Below are 24,066 nucleotides of genomic sequence, written 5' to 3'. Positions count from 1 at the left end.
CTGTTTGGTTGCTTCTACAAATTATTAAGCTTTATAAAACTCTGAGGAGTTTAATATGGCAAATAGAAACAGGAGGATGACATTTAATCTCTACAGCCTGACCCATTATTCAATAATATCTTTGCTGTTCTATGACCATATATCTGCCAGAGCCCTACATCTCTTTGCTTAACAAAAAAAAACAGTCAATCTCAGATTTAAAATTAACAATTGATCCAGCAACATATGCACTTGTGGAAGAGACTGCCAAACGTCTACCACTCTTAGCATTGAAATGTTTCCTATTTTCAGTCCTGAAAGGTCTGACTATAATTTTTAAACTATGCTCTCTAATCCTACACTCCCCAGACAACAGAAATAGTTTCTGTCTAATTACTCCATCAATTTCCTTTAATATCTTGGAAGCTTTCTTTGTCTTATTATTTTGTCTTACATACAATCTTAGCTTGAATAGTCTCTTGTAGTTCACCTCTTTGGAGTCCAGGTACCTCAATGTTAATATAAGTGATACTAGAATTTGTCACTAAACATTGTATTCAATTTTCTGAACCATTGCTGGGTAGATCAAGCATTGAGGGTCATTTCCATCCTTCCATTCATCTCTTCTCACATGATTTACTACACCTTTTGAGACCCACCTGCCCTCTCAGGTGGACGTAAAAGATTTCATGACACTATTTCAAAGAAGAGCAGAGGAGTTATTTTGGTCTCTTACCCAATAATTTTCCCTCAACCAATATCACTAGAGTAGGTTATCCTGTCACTTAGCTCATTGACATTTGTGGAATTTTGCTCTGTGTAAATTAGCTGCTACTTCTCCACATTTCAACAGTAACTATACTTCAAAAATTCTTGATTAACTAAAATACCTGTACGTACTTTGGAATGTCCTGAGGTTGTGAAAGCTACAACAGAATGCAACTTCTTCTTTGCTGTATGTTGTCCAGAATCATTAGGAAATGAATTGTTAATATAACTGAACACCATGAAATCACTCATGAACAGCCTCATTTTTTTGGCCACAACTGTATACAGGGTACTTGAATTTGGGCAACATACTTGGACTGACAGGTGATAGGTTATGTGCAAACCACCTTAGTACTAGGGAGTGATCATGTCTAACAAAGGAAGACTGTCATTGTCTGTGAATGTACAGTGTCATTGTTAATACCTTTAGAAGTGAAGCTGTTGCCATTATTCCAGAGCGTGTAAGCTAGCTTTGGTGTGTGACTTGAACTGGACCACATATTTCAAGTATGTCTCCAAGTACAGAACTGTATACTGATGAAACAGTTGCCGCAATGATTACAGTGGTGTCCTGGACTGTGGCTATTGATTCATGGAAATGGTCACATTTATTAATACTGGGACAAAAATATTCAAATCCAGAATTGGTGAAGCTGATTGCTGAATAATCAAAGAGTGAGGTCAACTAGCAATGGGACTTCAGTAAATTGAGGGGATTTTAATGTCTTTCTAAAAATCTAAATTTGTATATATTTAACATTTAACTGAAAGTTATCATTTGTTTTCAGGGGCCTAAGCAGGATACACAAACTATTCACTGTGTGTAGTCAGTTAATTAAAGATGATAGCTTGAATATGTTCCCCTGTAACAGAGACTTATAAACTCCTCAGATCCAGAACATAATTTTCAGTGCAACCTAGAAATGAATGTAACTTGAACAGAGTGCTGGGAGTTTGGTGAATCGTGAGAATGTTAATCTCTTTCTGAAAATCTAAATTTGGTTGTACTTAAAATTAGCATTTAACTGAAAGTTACTGTTTAATTCAGGGCCAGAAGTTAAGTCAGATGGTAAACATTTGGTGAATTGAAAGTCTTAACTGAACAGGTGCTCCTTTACTTCCCTAAAAGGTTTTTCCACCTTTAAGAAATTGGCTTTTACTCTTACCCTTCAGTATTAAGACATAGACATAGGAGTGGAAGTAAGGCCAATTTATAGGCACAAGAGAAAGAGCTGAATGGTGAGAAATTCTACTTTCTACTCTCTAATTTCCAGTTTATAATAAATAATCCAAAGCTAAATTTAAGGTATAGCAAGATAGCTTGGTCACACACAATGCCCATCCTCTGGCATGTGGGAATTTGTGGACACTTCACAAGACCTATGCAAGCAAATGTGCATGAATTGTCACCATCTTGGGTTGGAATCACTGTGGAGCATCTGTGAGGCATAGGACTATGTGGATAGCACATTTAGGGTGGTTCCACAACACTGGGTAGGAGTAAAGAGGCAAATAGGGAATGGGTCACTGCAGCCTGTCCAAGGAATCCAGGCTGATCCTCTGCGACAATTTGCTCAATAATTGATTTTCCATTCTGCACACTGGTGAGGTTGTCAAAGAAGTGAAGGAAGAACCAGCCCTGCGGTACAGTGCGTAGCTCAGCTGTACAGGATAGAAAGAAGAAATGGAACAGCAGTAATGATAGGGGACTTGTTATTTTGGAGAACACAGGGATTTCTGCAGCCATAGGTGTGACTCCAGGGTGGTATATCGTTTCTCTGATGCTGACGTAAGGATGCCACAATGACTTCTAGGAGAGGGTGGTCAGCCAGAGGTCATGGTCCACATTGGCACCAATAACATACATAGGGAATGTGGATGTGGTCCTGCAGTCAGAATGTCAAGAGCTAGTTAGAAAATTAGCAATCAGGACCTTGAAAGCAGTACTAATCATATTATTCGCAGTGCCACATGCAAGTAAGTTTATAAATAAGAGGAAAAGACAGATAAATGGTGCGACTGGAAAGATGATGCAGAAAGATAGCATTTGTACAAGCTGGATTAATTGTGCCTGAAAAGGACTGCAGCTGAGTTTCTTGTGTAGCATTTCACTAGAGCTGGTGGAGTGGGTTGAGGGTAAAATTAGTAGGGCTGTGGGAACAAACAGAGAATATCATAAAGAAGACTGGAGTCCACTAAATATTGGAAGAGAAAGATAGCACTAGAATAAAGAATAGTAAGTTAATAGTTGAAATTGGAATGAGGGATAAATTAAAACTTTTAAATCAGGGTTACAGTAATATGTGAACGCATAGAATACGTGAGTTAGGGATTTGATGTTGCCTAATGAAATGATGATGATATGGAAAAAACAGAGAGGTGGGTTAAGAAAAAGCAAGACTGGTTGTTAAGTATTCCTGATAAAATATTTTCAGCTAAGACAGGAAAGGAAAAGGAAATGGAAGAGGGCTGGTGCTATTGGTTAAGGAGAACATATGAATATAAAGAAAGATGGTGTACCAGAGGAGTAAAGGACAGAATCGATTTGTCTAGGAAAGTGTAGACAATAGGCCATTGTCTAGTGAGAAGGATGTAGAGGATAAATTTGCAAGGAAATTACAGAGAGTCTAAAACATTATAAAATAATTGTAATGGGCACTTTAATCCACCAAAATGTAGATAAAAGGAAGAGAGGGGCAAATGTTCCCAGAGAGAATTCAGGAGTTTGTTTAAAGTTGTAAGTGTCCATCTAATGACAGAAGAAGCACTTCTCAATCTGGTTCTTGGGCATGAGGTTTGTCAAGTCAGGAATACTTAGGGAATGGTGATCTTGTGGAAAAGAACAATAAACAATGCAGAGTAAGAATAGTAAACTGGAAGACAGTACAATTCACTGGGACAAGAACTGGGCCAGATAGATTGGAGCCAAAAATTTGGCACAGTCAAAGTATATTCCTCTGAAACGGAAAGGTAGAATAAACGATTCCAGAGATCACTGGAGTTAACGTTAAGAACAGAAAGTGTGTCCATGTCAGGGGTCAGGTACAAAATATAATTGAGAGTCAAGCTGAATATAGAAAGATCATAGGGTGTTGAACAAACAAATAGAGTAGTAAAGAGGGAATATGAAAAACAATTGTTGGCTGAAAAAAATGGAATCTCAAAATTTTCTTCATGCACATAAATAATAAAAAGATGGCAAAAGAAAGAGAAAGGCTGATTAGGGACCAAAAAAGATGTACACATGGATGCAGGAGATAGGTTGAATATTTAAAGAAGTACTTTGCTACCAGACTTGCTGAGTTTCTCCAGCAATTTCTGTTTTTGTTTCTGGTTTCCAGCATCTGCAGTTCTTTGATTTTTTTTAATGCTATGCCAGGAAGCAGATGCTATCCAAGCCAAGGTGAAAGAGGAGGAAATTTAATCAGTATAAAAGGTTCTAAATTGATAAGATAGTAACGGCTACGCTGTATGTACTTAAAGGTGACAAGTCACCAAGATCAGGTGAGATGCATCCAAGGGTTATCAAAGAATTGAATATGGAAACGTCAGAGGCACTGGCCATAATTCTTCAGTCTTCCTTTGACTCAGGAACTGGAGGTTTGCAAACATTATGCCTTGTTTGAAAAAGAATGTAAAGTTAAACCCAGCAACAGACCAGTCAATATAACCTTCAGTTGTGGGTCAACCTCAAGAAACAATAATTTGGGATAAAATTAATAATTAAATCGGCAAATATAGGTTAATTAAGGAGAGTCAGCATGGATTTTTAAAGTTAAAAATCACACAATACCAGGTTATAGTCCAACACGTTTATTTGGAAGCACTAGCTTTCGGAGCGCTCCTCCTTCATCAGGTGGTTGTGGTCTATAACCTGGTGTTGTGTGATTTTTAACTTTGTACACCCCAGTCCAACACTGGCATCGCCAAATTATGGATTTTTAAAAGGAAAGTCACGTTTAACTAACTTGTTCATGTTTTTTGAAGGGTTAATTGCTAAAATCAATAAGGGCAATGCTGTTGATGTGGTGTACATGGTGTTCCAACAAGATATATAGTACGATGCTGCACGCAGATTTATGAGAAAAGTTAGAGCTGATGGAATAAAATAAATAGTAGCAATATGGATTCAAAACTGATGGGGTGTTAAGAAACAGCTTGCAGTTGTTAATGAGTATTGGGACTAGAGGAAAGTTCGTACTGGAGGTCAGTTCTGTGAGTCTTCCATGTCCTGATATGTATTACTGATCTAGACCATGTCGTACAGGGAGCAATACAGATGGTGAATGATACATAACTTGGAAGTGTTTTAAACTGTGAGGACAACAGTGTGGAACTTTAGAAGGATATTGGCAATTTGGTGGAACATGCAGATGAGGTTCAATGCAGAGAAGTGTGAGGTGATGTATTTTGGTTGAAAGAACAAGGAGAAAAAAAATAAAAAGAAAGGCAACTAGTTTAAAGGCTGTGCAGCAACAGAGGTCCCTGGGTATATACATGCACAAGTCATTAAATTTGGCAGTGTGCAGTTAATAAAGGATTCTGCATCCTAGCCTTGATTTATAGAGGTAGAGTGTACAACAGCATGGAGGTATGGTGAATCTGTAAACGACAGTAGTTAGTCTGCAGTATAGTTCTGGGCTCCATACTTCAACAAGGATGTGAATTCATTGGAAAGAGTGCAGTAGAAGTTTATGAGAAATGATTAAAGGAATGAGAACTTTAGTTATGAAGATGGACTATACAAGTTGGGACTGTTTTCCTTGGAGAAGAGAAGGCTAAGAGGAGACTTGATAGAAATGTTCAAAATCATGAGAGGCTTCAACTGAATTGATTTGGAGAAAATTGTTGTCAGAAAGTGTGGCATCATCTGAAGAGCAAGAAAGTGGACGTTTTCGGGCATTAACCCTTCATCAGGAATGTGGGGGGCTCAAGGGGGCTGAGAGATAAATGGGAGGGGGCTGAGGCTAGGGAGAAGGTAATTTGAAGGCGATAGGTACATGAAAGTGGAGGGTGGGGTGATGGTGTTAGGTCAGAGTGATAGGTGGGAAGGAAGATGGACAGGTAGGACAGTTCAAGAGGGCAATGCTGAGTTAGAGAGTTGGATCTGGAATAGGGTGGGAGAGGGGAGATGAGGAAACTGGCAATTCGACATTGATGTTGTGTGGTTGGTGGGTTCCAAAGTGGAAGGTGAGGCATTTTTCCGTCAGGCATCGGGTGGCTTGGATTTGGCAGTGAATGAGGCCCAAAACTTGCATGCCCTTGGTGGAGTGGGAAGAGGGAGTTGAAGTGGTCGACCACCAGGCGGTGGGGCTGTTGGGTGCGTGTGTCCCGGAGAAAATTGTTCCCAATTATAAAATGATTAAGAATGAAAGGGCAAAGAAATAAAAGGGCAATTTACAAAAATAGTAAATATAATGTAAGAGAAACCTATTTCACATGGTGAGTGGTTAGCATCTGGAAGCATGGTAGAAGAAGGTTCAATGAGGGCATTAGATGATTGCCTGAATATAGAAACAATGTGCAGGGTTACAAGGAAAAAGCAGGAGAAGGTTACAAGGAAAAGGCAGGAGTATGTCACTAAGTCATAACATTCACGTGAACAACTAATTTATTAAGATGGGGCATATAGCCTCTTCCTGCATCATAACATCTGTGAAATGATGGAAACTACAGCCCATTGACTCTATTATTAGTAAAGAAATGAATTACATCCTTAAAGGAAAAATATTCCAAAGATAAATAGTCCCCAATACTATAATTACAAGGTATACCCTCTAACACCAACTAGGGGGTATTCAGTCTACAAACGAAGGATGATTTAAAAAGTCAAAGCAAATGTATCATTATTCCCTTATCCTGAAGTAACAGTGAGTTGTTTGCATTAAGCCATCTCATGGAAAGATTTCTCAATGGCAAAAAGGTCACAGCTGCAAGAGCCAAAGTAGATTTTGATCTTTTTTTCTCAGATCATCCTTATTTTTCCCTTAAATCATCATAAAAACAATTTCCTCCGCTTCTTTCAATATAAAATTAATGTACCAATAATTTATTTTAAAATCTGCATACACATCCAGGCAACTTCATTTATTATAAATTCTTATGGTGACGTTTGATGGTCACTGCCGGTATGAACTGGTAGGAGGACAATAACACCATGACAAGTGTCAAGTTTGCACTGAAAGACACCATTAAAAATATAGAAAATAAGATTCTGTCACATAACTCATAAGATAAGGATAGAATTCACGATTTTAAAATTGGAAGAATTTTGCCCCAGTCTGTCAGTCCACTTCACGAGAAGACTCTATCTCACATATGCACTCGATTCCAAACAACTGTATTTCCTGTAATAAAAGCAAAATATTGTGATAAAAACAGAAAGGCGTTGGAGAAACTCAGCAGGTTTGGCAATATCATGGAAAGAGATTTGAGTTAAGGTTTCAAGTCTGATATGAATTCTCAAGGGGGCTCAAAAAGAATGGTTTTTATGCTGTTGACAAAGAGGAAGGAGGAGTGAGTAAAACAGAGAAGGTAGATGCCCAGAGCAAAAGACAAAGGAAGTGTTACTAGTGGTAAAAAAGGGATAGAGATGTGAAAGAAATGTCAATGGTAGGTGTGGAAGATAAGAAATATGTTTGATCTGATGAGTGAAAAACCAGGAAGATATGATCAAGGCACAGCCAGGGCAAAGGTGGAGCGATTGTAATCAAAATGGAGAATTTTGATCATGTTCTTAAGTTGTTCGACTCAGTGTTGAGTCCAAGAGGTTGTAAAATGCTTAAGTGGAATATTAGGTATTGTTCCTCCAGCTCACATTAAGCTTTGTATTAATACAGGTCAAAGATGGAAATGTTAGCAAGAGTAGACAGTTGGAGTCATTCTTAAAGACACAGTGGAGATTTTTCACAAAGCAATCATCCAGAATGCAGTTGACCTCACCAAGGTAAAGAAAATCACATTGTCAGTCATGATTACAGTAGACTAGATTGAAAAAGGTACAAGCAAAATGATGCTTCACTTGGAAGATGTATCTGGGACCCTGTACAGTGAGGAGAGAGAAGGACCTTCTACCATTGTCTGCAAAGGTGCCATGGGGGAGTGAGGAAGTGTTTGGAGTGATGGAGAAATGGACCAAGGAATGACAGAGGGAACAGTCCCCATGAATCGTTGAAGTGGAGACGAGAGCAAGATGTGTTTAGTGGTGGCATCCTGCTGAAGGTGGTGGAAACAGTGGAGGATGATCCATTAAATGCGAACACTGGTGTGAATGAAAGTGAGAGAATAAACTCTATATGCACAATAGCAGGGAATAAACTGGCTCGTAGCTCAAGAAAACGCTGTATAGTTGCATGTTAAAGAGAACTTGAATCTTTGTTTCAACAGGTGACTGAAGAGGGAAGGAGATTCAACCCCCAACTTGGTTCTAACAATAGGAATAATTAATAAAGCTTAACATTTACTAAGGCGTCTGACCTGAGCTTGCATTAAAATCCGAAGAATCCATACTAGAATTAGATCAAATATCAGTTACCTTATTTCAAATCTGTTTCTTATAACTGAATGGCAGTTAACAGTGGGACAAAAACCACAGCAATTTGTAAAAATAAACCACTTTGAATATAGTGAAACATTCCATTCATGGGTGTGCTATCAAACAAAATTTCACCGTGAACCATATGATGACTAAACATTTAGTCAAAAAGGTAGGGTTTTAGGAGTGTACCAGAGGAGGAGAGATAGACGGAGAGTCAGAGAAGTTTGGGAAGAGATTTTCAAAGATTAGAAACTGAAGATTTTCAAAGATTAGGCAGCTGAAGGCATCACACTAGAAGTGGAGTTGCTCAGAAGGCCAGAATCGGGAAAGTGTAGCTAGGACTCCAATATAGTGCATTTTATTTAATATTTCAATGTCAAGCAGGATTGAATACTCAAATACTCTCTTTATAAATATCATGCTCTCAGTACAAGTCAATCTGCCCCTCTTTCTTGGGTCTAATACCCTTCCTATAATTGGCAGTCCAGAACTGTATACAATACTCCAGCTGTGGTCAAGCTTAACCATCAGGAAAACAAATATGAACAGATGAGATCAGGAAAAAGATCAAAAATGTCACTCATTTTAAACTTTGAATCCAATCCAAGGAATACAAAGTTATGTTCCAGTTAAAATACTTCACTACGGCAAAACCACAGTACCATCTAAAGATAGGCCCCTGCACAATATCCTTCATGTTAAACAAATAATGTAACTGCTGAATTCCGGCAATAGCAATAGTAAAGTGCATGGGAACTATAGAATTATGAATGTACCACTCTCCCACAATACAATACTGTCCCTCCCCATGACAGAGACAAACTAATGAACATGAGCAACATGCTCCACTTACTACAAATGTCATTTCATCTCTGTCTCAAACTTACAGTCTGCAGTATACAATTGCTCGGTGTTTGGTGATGTTTGTCTGTTGACTCTTCTCTCTTCTGTGTTCTGTTAGTGGGAGGTGGTGCCATAATACTAATGTCACTGCACTAGTAATTCAGAACACCAGTTCCACTATTCTAGGGACATGGGTTTGAATCCCATCAATGGCAGATGGTGAAATTCGAATTCACTAAAAATCTGGAATTAAAGGATAGCCGAATTGCGATGGGGGATGGTGGTGGAAACTGATAGGGCTCTGAGTGATGTGTGAAGGCCTCCAAGCCCTCTGTTTCTTCCTCTCCCATTGGCCCAACCAGTATCCCTCCACCGACACACTCATTTGATTGGCAGAACTGGTCCTCAACCTCAACAACTTCTCCTTCGAATCCTCCCACTTCCTTCAGGGGTAGCTATGGGCACTAGCATGAGCTCCAGCCATGCCTGCCTCTTTGTAGGATCTTCAAGAGGCCATCTTCCACAGTTACACTGGAACCATTCCCCACCTTTTCCTCCTTTACATTGATGACTGTATTGGCGCCACCTCATGCTCCCATGAGGAGGTTGAACAGTTCATTAACCCAGTTCACTTCACTACAATTTCCACCCTGACGTCGGCTTTAACGTAGGCCAGGAAGGCTATTGTAGAAACACATCGCGTAGCCGATTTGATGCTACGCACATTGATGCTGGCAATTTTTAACCCCATTTTAACAGTTTACAAGGTTAACAGTGTCCATTTGCTGCTGGTCTTGACCCTCTGGGGTAGCTGTGTGCATCCCCGTGGTGATGGCAAACTGCTGGACCCTCCCAGGGCTGAGGTAGCTGTCCGGCTCCACACTGGAGCCATTTCCCCGCTCTGGTGTCTTTGGGTCGGGCTCAGGGTCCGCACCATCCAGTTCTCCATCTGACAGCGGGGCTGTCACAGGACCGCTGCTCCTAGTTACCTGGAACTGTGGGCCGGTGGGTACCTCTTGGTTCTCACCGGGTGGGGGGAGGCCTTTACCCATGCCCTCAGAGGGATCGTCTTTTCCTGCTTGGGTGGTGCTGCGCTCCTTTTTCCCCACGGCGCTCTGTCTCTTCCTCTGGTGACAACCCTCCTTGCACCCGTCCTCACCGTCGGAAGAGCTGCCTGTATCCTCGTCGTGCAGGTGTCGCTTCCCCCTTCGCTGGGTGGCTTTGGGAGGTTTCCTCTTCCTGCTTTTGACAGTAATCCAATCCTCTGCCTCCTTTGATCCCTCCTCTTCCATTTCCTCCGTCTGTCTTGAAGGAGCTTGGATCGGCTGCTGCATCTCCCTGCTGTCTGCCATCTGCTCCGCTACAGCCTGCCCTTCCTTCTGGGTGCCTCCAGACACCGTTCCCGTGCTGTTTTGTGGTACCTTGCTGGTCTTAGGCGGTCCACGGCTCATGTTGCCATCTTCGGCCATCTGTACGTAGGTGGCGGCCCCTCGTCTTGGGCAGGCCTTGTACATATGGCCCGCCTCTCCGCACAGATTACTTGCTGGAGTGGGAGACCATCCCAACCCGGTGGCTGTGAAAATTGATTGCTGCTTAAAACTTCTATGCAACTGGTTCCTTCCTATCTGTATGGGTTCTCTCAGTTTTACACCAACAAATGCGTCAAGAAAATGACTGATGTCAACTGTGCACAGTCACACCAGTTAATTTTGTTTCACAATGATGAGGTCAATACTGTATCCCAAGCAGGACAATTTCGGCACATCGCTTACTTCCCACAGGTACAGGGTGCCCACGTGTGACACTGAGGGGACTGCATCATGCAAAGTGAATCAGTTGGAAGGTTTCCATTCAATTAATATCCTGCTGATCTGTGATCACCATTACCACTTCCTGGACATGTGTGCCTGCTATCCTGGCAGTAGTCACAACTTCTACATCGTGAAGCATGATCATGTACAGTACTTGGTGCTTTGGATGGTTCAGGTACCTTACAAGGCTGGATACCGGGGAACAAAGGAACCACTGCAACCATGACTCCTGAAACCATTGTGCAACACCCAATGCGAAGCACAGCTCCAATGCTGCTCATGTTTCAATCAGGGCTTTGATGGTGGTGGTGACAGTGGTGAGGGAGCGGGAGGGTGCCTTCATTATATTCCAGACAAAGTGCTGCATCATCCTCGCGGATGATGGAGAAGGCATCGAGGCAATGTGCTAGTTGCTGGGCAACTGCTCAAAGATGAGTACCAGTACATTCGGAAGAGGAATCTTTCTTCCTTGCCCAAGGCAGAGCTCAGCTGCATCAGGTACTACATACCAGCCAGTACCTGATTGGCATATGTTCCAGTAATTGGTAGCTGGGTGCAAAAGATCATCATTGCTCCTAATGTCAGCATTTTGTATTGTGCAAATGAACTGAAGCCTCAATTGGTTTTGTTTGCATTCCCTTTTGATGGCTGTAAATAAAAATTCATCATTGGAATTATATGATTGACTGTATATATGTGACATTCCTCAACTAGATAATACAAGACGAGGGTCTACAGTGGGCACTTGGACAGAGTATTGGTGAATCAGGTCGGGTGCTCGGACAGGATTAAGATATGGACATTTAAAGTGTGGTGGTATTGTGGTTAAGCAGCTACAGGTTTGAGAGAATGGGATTGTAATATGAGACAGTCATCCAGACTGGCTATGTTCCATGGGCAGTGTGGCTTTGAGGCTGTTGTGCCATTATGCCGCCTATGAGGGGAAACACTGTATTGCTAATACTTGTTTGGGTGCACTGTGAGCTTTCAAATATGGCGCAGGCACAAGGGGTACTGGTCTTTCACTGGATATGTGATATATAGTAAGTTGTTTCAGATACGGTGCATGGTATGATGGGAATAGATTCAGATGAAGGATACACCTTACGGAGGGGGTAAATAGTTAATGAGGAGAAATTATTAAGATACAATGAGAAATCTTGCCTAACCTTGCAGAAAAAATCCCTCCCAAAAAGAAACTCAATGCAGCTCACAAGTAGCCAAAAAAAAATTAAAAATGAATCCTGTATAACCATTGTTGACTGTCATAATCACCCATCAGACTCACAATGTCCTTTAGGTAAAGCAAATCTGCCTGGCCAGGCCCAAAGAAATATAGTTGACTGGTAGCTGCCCTCAAAAATGGCCTAGCAAGTCATTCTGCTCCAGGACAATTAGCAATAAATGGTGGCCTGGCTAGCAAAACCCACATCTTGTGAACAAATGCATAAAATCTGTGGCATTGTAAGCAAGGCCAACATTTGTTGTTTGCACCTGACTGGCTTTGAGAAAGCGTTATTGAGCTACTTTTTTGTTGCAGCTCATTGATGACAGAGAAAGGGAAACTAAAGTCAAGCAATAAGCTGCAACTATGACCGCAGATAATTTAAAAGTACTCTTAATAAAGCTGCTGGTTAGGCATAGAAACTGCATAATTCTGAGGCATAAAGTGCAACAATTTGTGATGAAGCTGGGGAATTGTTTAAGCTTATCAATTCCAGTACATTTTCTTCTTTAGCTGAGAGATCCTCTTCTTCCATGGGATTGACGAATGTGGGGATTCAAGGCCTACTTGTTTGCTGCAGGCAAGGACAGTGCGAATGTAGTAGTGACTAGCAATAAAGTGATATTCTCAAGTGTCACAGGAGTTGAAACAACTAGAAACAGATGTTACTGTTGAAGGAAACAACTTATCATCATGGACTTTTAACTTAGCCATTGTAAGATGCAAAAATGGCAAACTTAAACTACGTGTTGACCTTAGATAGTCAACAAACCTATCATATTAGATAAGTATCCAATTCCTATGATCCAAGAATTACCAGCAACATTTCAACATGTAGTACTATCTTCTGAAACCCCTGGTGAAGAAAGTCAACATCTAATAGCTTTTAAAAACCTTAAGAACTGCGGATGCTGTAAATCAGAGGCAAAACCTGAAACTGCTGGAAAAGCTCAGCAGGTCTGGCAGCATCTGTGGAGAGAAATCACAGTTAATGTTTCAAGTCCAGTGACCCTTCCTCAGACCTGACTAATAGCTTTTGTTCCTTACAAAGGTAGGTTTCAGTTTCACAAAAGGCTCTCTGGATTAAATTGGACACCTTGCACCTTCCAGAAGATGGTTTGTGCAATCTTGTCGGATCTTGAGGAACACCCAACTTACTAATCAGTCAGAATTATTTAGTAACTGTTGTCCAATAGCAGAATTACATCTAACGCAGGACATAGTATTCTGATGTTTGTGATCACAGACTGCTTTAACATTGCTGACATGCAGTTCACTGCAAATGGTCAAGGGGCAGTTTATGATCTGCCAGTCATTATGGTGCATGGCCTACAAACTAGTATCACACGGCACTGCAATTTATATACCAAAATAAATTTGATTCTATTACTGGACAGCTTTTACTAAATAATTCTAATTGTGCTAAATAGTTCCCTGGAGAGTAATTTAATATTATCAATCAGCCTTGCACTGTGATTCCCTTGTGAGTGCTAGAAACTACATACAACACATGGAAACCTGTTTGTTGAAGGAAAAATTCAACTCAGAAAAAGGTTTTTGGTTGGCAATTCCTGCTGTATTCCCTATGGGAGTGCCTTGATCAATCAGAGTCTACCTATCTTGTCTGAGTTTTTTTTTATCCAATTAAGATTAACAGTTAATAGTCCCTGTTGTATCTCCTTGCCAACATGGTCCAATCATTCAGCACCTTCTTCTCATGGTGTATAAATTGATGTTCCCCTTCGAAAATTTTGTTTCTTAAGTCAGTCCTGATGAGTGCAAGATGAAAAACTTTCACTACATTTCCCCTTTATGTAATCTTAATGAGCTCTTAATCTTAATGAGGTCAGTCCCCAGTCTTCTCTTTTCTACAGCCCTAGCCTGTTGAATCATTCCTGATAGATATAATGTCTTAGTTCTAGTATTGTCATTGAAAGCTTCATATATCAGAAATCATAACAGGAGGAAGTCATACTTTAACACTCTCTCACATACTTTAACACTCAAACAATTATAGATGATCATATATTATCTCAATTTACTCACCTTAGTACCATATACCTTAATACCTTTAGCATCTGGAATAATTAAACAACAATATTTGTATATATGAAGTGCCTTCATTTATAGAGTGTCCTTAATGGAGCAATATATCTCTTAAGTATTTAACAAGAGCATTTTCTTCCAAAACATTGTTACTTATTCATTAAATGAAATATCAGGACAGCTGGCTAAAATCTTTACCAAAGAGGTAGATTTTAAGGACTTAAGACAGGACAGCAAGGTAGGGAGCTAGAATATTAAGAACTTAGGGAAGGCATTACTTAAGGCTCCTGATGGCACAACTACCACTGATAGAGAATTTAAAACTAGGGATGCTAAAGCAGACAGAATTATTTTTTTTTTAGATTTTGTTCCGGAAATGTCAACAATTTAAGACCGATCTCCAACTGCACTTGGGGGGCGTGGCGGTCACCACTCAAACAGGATAATTTAGCAGGGCGGTGTGGTGGTTCCACAACTATGGTAGAAGAACCCTGAGAAAATTTCCTGAGGGACTGCGATGGAGCACATTCTGTTCCAAAAATAGGATTGTCTTAGTTAGTCTTGCTGTATACGTATTTTAACTTAATCCTCTTCATAACATTTTAGACTGCACTTAAAATGTTAAAAGCAAACAGGAAACATAGCGTCATTATACACAAGCTTCTTTTAAAAAAAAATCCCAGAACATTAAATTATTGTTTATATAATAGTGAATGTTATTACAAGGCTGTGTTTTCTAAACATTTTCCCACTGCAACCCCATTTCAACATTTGAAAATTGCCATGACCCCTCTGTGAGATTGGGCGGGGAAGGGGAGTTGGTATGACAGTGGTGAAGACTTATTAGAGAAGGGACAGGGGTCAGAAGACCCGTGAGAGTGTGGTGAAGAGGCAAAGCTACTCAGTAGACATTGCTGCCTCTCAGCTCATTCCCCATGACCCCAAAATTTCAATGAATCCAACAACCCCCTCCCCATTCTGGGAAGCCCTAATATAAGTTTACTATTACTGTTATTTAGCTGGAACGTAGTAAATGTTACCCAATATTCACGCTGGTCTTAACTAAAATTATGCAAATATGATACATTGTTAGACCATTGTGAAGATCTGTTACAGTACATTTGCTCCTCGACTTACTAATTTTAAAAGAGTTTAATTTATATGCAATCTTTCTCTACCTCAGGAAATCCCTAAACATATTAAAGCAAATGAAGTACTTTTGAAGCACAGTAATTGTTAATTTGCACACCACAAGATTTCACCTAGAGGAATAGGATAATGACCAGATAATCCATTTGATTTGTGATATTATCTGAGGAATAAATACTTGCCCAGGACATTAAGGATATGTCCGTTGTGTTCTTCAAATTAAGGTCCAAGTATCGCTAACAGTCACTTGAGAGGACAGATAATATCATGATAACTGAAAGATGGCACCTCCAACAGTGCATCAGTTCTGCACTGGGAGTGTCAGCCTAGTATAGCATAGATTCACTAGTATTGTATTAGGGCTAGAAGGGTTAAAGTGTACAGGGATGTTGCATAAATTTAGATTAGAATCCCTTGAGATTCTAATCCCTAGAAGATTGATTGGTGATCCATTTCAAGGTTGGATAAGGGACTTAACAGGATTGATGGAAACTACTTGATGGAAACACAGTAGCTCAATGGCTAGCACTGCTCCCTCACAGCACCAGAGACCTGGGTTCAATTCCAGCCTCAAGGAACTGTCTGTGTGGAGTTTGCACATTCACCCCGTGTCTGTGTGGGTTTCCCCTGGGTTCTCCGGTTTCCTCCCACAATCCAAAGATGTGCAGGTTAGGTGAACTGGTCATGCTAAACTGCCCATAGTGTTCAGGCATATATGGGTTAGGTGCATTAGTCGGGGTAAATGTAGTGTGTTATGGGGGTGGGTTACTCTTCGGAGGGTCAGTGTGGACTTGGGCTGATTGACCTGTTTCTACACTGTAGGGATTCAATGGATTCCACTTCATCTCGTGGGAGAGAAGATCTTTATAAAGAGGGCATAATCTTATTGTTAGAGCTAGACTGTTCAGGTGTGATGTTAATAAGCATTTTTTTTTACAAAGAGGGCAGTGGAAATCTGCAATGTTATCTCCCCAGCAAACAAAAGGTTGTAGTGACTGTGAATCAACTGGAACATCCAAGACTGGGATTGTTGGATTTTTGACTAATTTTGGGGGATATGGAATCAATGAGGGTAAATGAAACTGAGGCACATATCTGATTTGAATGATGGCTGTGTCTCAAAGAGATGAGTGGCCTCTGCCTGTTCCACAAGCAGGACCAACCAGCAGAAGATTCAGTGATATACAGACAACATGAAGTTGCCCTAGGAATCCTCAACGTTGATTGGATCCCATGGCATCAGGTCAACCATAGGCAAGGAAACCTCCTGCTGATAACCACATACCCACCCTTCTTCCCTCCCCTATGAATCAGTGTTCTTCCATGATGAATACACTTGGAGGATGCACTGAGGGTGTAAAGGGCACAAAATGTACTCTGGGTAGGAGGTGTCAATCTCCATCACCATAAGTGGTTGAGCAGCAACACTCCTGACCGCGTTGGTCGAGTCCTAAAGGATATAGTTACTAGGTTCAGTTTGTGGTAGGTGGTCAAGATTAGAGTGGTGCTGGAAAAGCACAATTTCTGATGAAGTGCTCCTGCCCGAAACATCAATTTTCCTGCTCCTCGGATGCTGCCGCCTGACCTGCTGTACTTTTCCAGCACCACTCTAATCTTGACTCTGATCTCCAGCATCTGCAGTCCTCACTTTTGCCCTGTGGCAGGTGGTGATTGAGCAAACAAAAGGGGAGAACATTGGTGACTTTATACTCACTAATGTGCTTGCTGCAGGTGCATCTGCCCATGAAAGTATCAGTAAGAGTGACCACAGTTCTTGTGGCGACAAAGTCTCATCTTTAAATTGAGATGACGTCACATGGGATTACCACTGTGCTAAATGGGATAGACTTTGAATAGATCTAGCAACTCAAGACTAATGTGGGCCAGCAGCAGCAGCAGAATTGTATTCCAAAATCATGTGCTCAGCGTCCTCCACTCTACCATTACCATCAAGCCAGGAGATAGACCTGGGTTCAATGAAGGAGGACATTTCAGGAGCAGCACCAGGCATACTTATAAATGAGGTGTCAATCTTGTGAAGCTGCAGAACAGAATTACGTGTGGTGCCAAACAGTGGCAAGTGATAGAGTTAAGCGAGTCCACAACCAACAAATCAGATCTAGTGCATGTAGAACCCATTGACTCAGTGTTTTGCTTACAACAATGTTTTCATTTTTATTGGAAATTCGACCTGGAGACTAATCAGATTCTACAAGTTAAAATCACAATCGATAAACTCGACAGGGCACAAATTTTCCAGCTGACAAGGACTTTCACTAACACATCTATAAAGCACCCTACAATGTCAGAACAGAATTCAGAAAAACAACGCAAGGATATAACCTATGTGAAAATACATTAGCTATATTAGAAAGCAGACTGAGCTAATCTGTCAAAACTGCTTCCTATTCAATTAGGTAATTGATCTGTAATAGAATTTCATTCTCCTACCTTTGCTCCATATGCCTTGGTAACCTTACCCAGCTAAAAATCGCTCATTATCAGTCTTGAAAGAACCATTGATTCCCAGCATCCACAACTTAATAAGGATTGGACAGATTTAGTAAATCTCTAGAAGAATAGAGTCAGAAACCATGGTTCTTACCTGAATTCCTATAGCTGCATTTCCTGCTGCAAAATTCTTTTTTCTCACAGCCCTTTTTGCACTGGCCAAGATAGCCAATAGTCTTTTTTCTGCCATTACTGCTCTATGCTGAGCTGACGAAGCCTTATGTTGTACTGCAGCCAACATCTCTGTAATCTCGGCTACTCTATCTTCCATTGCAGACATTTTCTTAGAGGATTCCAGCAGGGTCTCCCTGGCATGTTCCTTCACCATCTCAGTTTCCTCTTTGAACCTTTCCAGCTCTGCCAGGAACCCAGTGGCTCTTTCTTCTTCTGCTGCGGCTTTCATTTCAGCAACAGCCACTGCTTGCTCGGCCTCCTCTATCTTCTTCTCCAACTCTCGGGTCTTTACCTCAAAGGCCTTCACTCTCTTGTCTGCTATTTCCAAGGCCAACACCATCTTCTCCTTAGCTTCTTTTGTCCTTTCATTGTCCTCACTGACTTTCTGCTGGAGCTGAAACAATGCAAACTCTGATGAAGATAATTTTTCTTTCATCTCAGCTATTGTTTTGTTGGACTCTAGTAACTTTCCTTCAGTTTCCACGGCAGCAGTTTTAGCCCTGGTTAACTCTTCATCAGCTGCAGCCATGTCTTCCAATGCTTTTTTAACTTTCTTGCTTTCAAGGGTTCTGGCTGTAATGGCTTCCTTTACCTTGGCCTTTGCTTCCTCTGCACTTTGAATTGCATTAGCAGCTCTTTCTTCAGCCTCTTCTCTGAGAATCTTCTGAAGTTCCAACTCTCTTATCCTGAGAAAAGCAGCAATATTTCTAACATCACAATGCACATGAATAACAAAATATCAGCACTTCTATAAGTATATTTCACAAGCTCAAGATGCTACAGTGAGATTTACAGCTAATAAGGTACTTTTTAAGTGTAGTCACTGAATATAAGATCATAAGAAATAGGAATAGGAGTTGGCCGTTCAGCCCTCAACCTCTGCTATTCCATAAGATGGTGGTCAATCTGAGCATGGAGCTTTCTGTCTACCATAACCATTGAGACCCTTGTAGTTGAGAAGTCTGTCTTACCCAGCTTTGAATATATTCGATCACCTAGACCTAACTATTCTCTGAGTTAGGGAATTCTGAAAATGAATGAACCACCGAAGAATAAAATTCACCTCATCTCCATTTTAAATGGGAGACAACTTGTCCTGAATCAGTGCTCCCTAGTCCTAGATCTGTCCAGGAGGAGAACCATCCCCCAACCATCTACCTCATCTAGCACCCCAGAACCTAACTTTTCAATACACTCAACTTGTGTTCTTCTAAATTGCAATGAATATAGGACCAACCTAGTTAACCTCCTCAGGCAACTCCTGCATCTCATGAATCATACTAATGAAGCTTCTGTAAAACTACCTTCAATGCAAGTTATTCCACCCTTAAATAAGATGTGGTCTCATGGACACCCTGTTCATTTGTAGCATGATTTCTTTACTTTTATATCTTATTCGTCTTGTAGTAAAGATCATCATTTTATTTGTCTTTCCATTAATTTGCTCTACATGTATGCTGGCTCTTTCTGATGCATGAACGAGTACACTCAGATCTTTCTGTACCTAATATGCTGCAGTCTCTTTGCAGTTAAATCATGTTCCACTTTATTATTCTTCACAGTGAACAACCTGGAAAATATCATACTTGCCCCACACGAAACAGTTGGTTCTGCTATAACGTGCATTTCTTCAACGCGAATTGGCTATAATGCGATTGAAGAATTTAGACATTATTTGTAGAATACAAACTTTCCTTACCTGGATTGGCTATAATGCGATTCCGGTCCCATTGATTTTAATAGTGCTGCTATTACACGATTTTCTTCTAACTCGAGGTTGCATGGGAATGGAACTATCGCGTTATACCAAAACAGGCTGTACTTCTGTTAAACCTTTGCCCACTCAATTAACCTATCTATAATTTCTTGGTGAATTCTATGTATCCTCCTGTCAACCTACTTTTCTAACTATCTGTATCATTAGCAAATTTAGCTATAAGACACTCTGTTCCTTGATCCAAGTCATTAATATAGGTCATAAATTGGTGAGACCCTGACATTGTTTTCTGTGGTATCCCAATGCTACAGTTTGCTACTAATAGGACATTAAAATCATTCCAAAAATATAAAATAATTAAGAGGTTAAAGGGGGAAATAAACAAACACAATAACTACCACTAGAGAAAAAGTGTAAGGGAAACTAATTGAGCTGAAGGTTGATAAGATCCCGGATCTGATGAGTTATATTCTATTATTTTAAAGGAAGTAGTTAAAGAGATAGTGGATGCACTGGCAGCAAACTTCAAAGAATCTTTAGGTTCTGGAATACTCACAGAGGATTGGAAATATGCAATTTTAACAACCTTATTGAAAAGGGAGGGAGACAAAAAACAGGGATATGGCTTAGAATGTGATAGTAGCGCAATTATAGAAACATAGAATTTTACAGCACGGAAGGAGGCCATTTGACCTGTCATGTCTATCAGCTCCTGAAAGAGCTTCCAGCTAGTTTCACTCTTAAACCTTTCATCTTTCTTTTGAAACTTCCTGTGGAATCCGTCTCCACCATTCTCCCAGGCAGCAAATTCAAAATCCTATCAACTCTGAAGAAAGAGGTTTCTCCTCACCTCACTCCTAGCTCTCTTGCTGAAAATCAAATTGTAAGTTACTGACATACCAACTAGTAGAAACAGAATACCCTTCTTTAGCCTCCTAAAGTTGTACATTATTTTGAACATATCAATAAGATCAGTTCTTAATCTTCTCTGTTGCAAGTAAAACAAGCCTAATCTCTCTAACCTTTTCTTGTATCTAAAATCCTTTTTTTCATGAGAAACACATAAGATCGAACAGTCAACATGGCTTCATGAAGAAATCCTGTCTGAAAATTTATTACAATTCTTTGTGAGGTATCATCAGGGTAGATAAAGGTGAAGGAGTAGATGTAATTTATTTGTATTTTATAAAATGTGTTTGATAAGGTACTGCAACAAGTCTACTTAATAAAAGCCTATAGTTTGGGGGTTAGTATGTTAGTGTGGACAGGGAATTGGTTGATGAACAAAAGACAGAGTTGGGGCAAAGGGTTCATTTTTAGGATGGCAACCTACTTCTAGTACAATTCCATAGAAATCAGTGCTGGGACAACAATTATTTGCAATATATTACTGACTTGGGTGACATAAATGAATGTAACATCACCAAGTTTGTGGATGACACAAAAATAGGTGGGAAGGCAAATAATGAGGATGATAAAGAGTCAAAGATATATATACAGGCTAAGTGAGTAGGCAAAAACTTGGCAGTGGGAATAAAATGTGGGAAAATGTAAGGTTATGAACTTAGGCAGGAAGAATAGTACATCTGAATATTATTTAAATGGAGTCCATGAGGCATAAAAAAGCTGGGATCCAAATTCAGCACGTATCAGAGAAGGTAAATAGATGTTGGCTTTTAATTCAAAGGGATTGGAGTAAAAAAGTTGGGGGATCTTGCCAGAACTATACAAGATACTAACTAGTCAGACCACACCTTGAACACAGTATATACAGGTTTGGTCACCTTGTCTAAAAAGACATTGACTGACATTGAAGGCAGTCCAGGTTGATTCTGGGTATGGAGGAGCTTTCTTCTGAGGAGAGGCTGAATAGGTTGTGCTTATACTCACTGCTGTTTAGAAAAATGAAAAAATGCTTTTTGAAACACAAGATTCTTAGGGGGCTTGACAAGGTTTTCTTCCCTGTGGGAGTGTCCAGAACTAGAGGACATCATCACAGAGTGAGGAGGTATTCTTTTAAGACAGAGATGATGAGGATATTTTCTCTCAGAAAGTGGTGAATACGTGGAATTCTTTACAGCAAAGTTGTGTCAAGACTGAGTCATTAAGTATATTCAAGTGGAGAAAGACAGATTTCTCATCTTTAAGAGTTTTAAAAGTTATGGGGAAGAGCAGGAGAGTGAGTTAAGGATTATAAGATCAACCATGATTTTTTTTGAATGGCAGATTGGACTCAGTGGATTGAATGGCCTACTTCTGTTCCTACATCTTATGGTGTTATAACTTAAAAATGATCCATTCCTCACTCTGTTTACTGATGGTTAACCAATCCTCTACCCAGGCTAACATTACTCACAACACAAAGAATCATAATCTTGTGTAGTAATTTTTTTAATGGAACTTTATAGAGTGCTGTTTAGAAATCCAAATACATTATATCTACTCATTCCCCATTACCAGCCAGTACATCCTCAGAGAACTCTAATAAATATGTCAAACATAATTTCTCTTTCATAAATCATACTTTGCTTGACCGTATGATTATTTTAATGTCCTTCCACTATCTCCTCAATAATAGATTTCAGCATTTTCTTCAGTTAATTTCAAAAGGGGATGTTGCCCTACTACCAGAATGTAGGGAGCTTGGTAGGAAATTAGTGAGCAGTTCTTTCACTGTCACTTGTCAAAATCTTGGAATTCCCTCCCTCATGGCATTGTGGGTCAACCCACAGCAGGTGGAGTGCAGTAGTTCAAGAGGGCAGCTCACCACCATCTTCTCAAGGGTAACTAGGGACAGGTAATAAATGCTGGCCAGCCAGTAACACTCACATCCCACTAATGAATACATTTTAAAAAGGACCTAAAGAGTAGTAACCTCCACATTGTTCCCTGTTTCATGCACAAGTTTGCAGAAACAGTCAAATTAATGTATGCTTGGAGAGATGCTGCAGGATGGTGGAATTTAGATTTCTAAGACATTGGGACCATTTCTGAGGAAGATGGAACTACTACTGGCAGACAGCATGCAGCTGAATAGCCCCAGGACTGAATTCCTTGTGGGTGATTTTGCTGTTTAGTGAGGATGCATTGCATAGTTGAAGACTCAATACTGAGGAAGTATGGCAAAGTGGAGGGCCTATACTGAGGGAACACTGCACTGGCAGTGAGGAAGCCCTGAGGGATTCTCAAAGTATTGCATTTTCAGATGTGATGTTAACTGGAGACCTTGTCTGGCTTCTTAATGGGCAGGTATTGTTTGAAGAAAAGCAACAAGATTTATCCAGTGTCTGAGACCAATATTGATCTACCAAAAGACATCATGAGAAAGGGATGGTTTTGTCATTTATTGAATTGCTATTTGTACGAATTTATGGTATTTCAATTTCCTGCTGCATTTGTTAAAGCAGTGACAATTCAATGACTGTGAAATGTTTTGAGGTGGCTTGCAATTGTGAAAGGCACTTCTTTCCTTTCTTATTTCAATTTAAGGAAGCATAAGTTCACTTACGCGTTGACCAAATTGTGTTCAGTGTTGAAGCAATGTCGCTGGCATTCGGCACAGACTTGTTCCAGCCTTTCCATGGTTTTTTCCCAAGATTCTTTAATTGGAGCCAGGAGGAGAAGCCTCTGTGCAATACCCAGTATTGTCTGTTTCAGCTCTTTCTTCAACTCCTTCAGAAGATCACAAGAAACAAATGTCACTAATACTCTGACTAACATAAATGGGCACGTCACATACAACATTCTTCTAAAATAATCTAAGGATATTATAACTCAGAAAGCCTGACTGGAATCAAACATCATGTATTGTTGAACACTAAAATACAGCCACCACTTGTGATGGCTAGTCCCAGCCCAGGACAGACAGTTCTGCAGACCTATCCTTGGATCAGCTTTTTTATACTTTTTAATGAATTGGTTCAGAAATGTTATTACACACCTCTGGAACAGGTGGGACTTGAACTCAGGTCTCCTGGCTCAAAGGTAAATACACTATCATTGCATCACAAGAACTCGCTGGGTCCGCTTTGTTACATTCTCTAGGAGAAAGTGAGGTCTGCAGATGCTGGAGATCAAAGTTGAAACTTTATTGCTGGAACAGCACAGCAGGTCAGGCAGCATCCAGGGAACAGGAGATTCGACGTTTCGGGCACAGGCCCTTCTTCAGGAATGAGCAGAGAGTGTTCAGCAGGAGAAGATAAAAGGTAGGGAGGAGGGACTTGGAGGAGGGGAGTTGGAAATGTGATAGGTGGAAAGAGGTCAAGGTGAGGGTGATAGGTCGGAGTAGGGTGGAGGCGGAGAGGTC

The 24,066-nt window shown here is 40.3% G+C and overlaps 1 protein-coding gene across 1 annotated transcript in view; it reads right to left on the bottom strand.

The window, feature by feature from the left end:
• The window catches only part of irag1 (inositol 1,4,5-triphosphate receptor associated 1), a 159,838-nt gene extending 141,724 nt beyond the window's left edge, over positions 1-18,114 (bottom strand). The window contains exon 1 of the mRNA XM_043705685.2: positions 17,964-18,114. Within this exon, the coding sequence (XP_043561620.2) occupies positions 17,964-18,110 (147 nt within the window). The 5' untranslated portion in view covers positions 18,111-18,114. The remainder of the gene's footprint in view (positions 1-17,963) is intronic.
• Between the last annotated feature and the right edge of the window lie 5,952 nt (positions 18,115-24,066).

This window comes from Chiloscyllium plagiosum, unplaced genomic scaffold (assembly GCF_037043375.1).
Source record: "Chiloscyllium plagiosum isolate Xiang-an unplaced genomic scaffold, Cpla_swu_hap1 HiC_scaffold_18, whole genome shotgun sequence".
NCBI classification, from domain to species: domain Eukaryota; kingdom Metazoa; phylum Chordata; class Chondrichthyes; order Orectolobiformes; family Hemiscylliidae; genus Chiloscyllium; species Chiloscyllium plagiosum.
The sequence above is the reverse complement of the archived record's forward strand: the minus strand, read 5'-3'. Positions and strand labels throughout refer to the sequence as shown.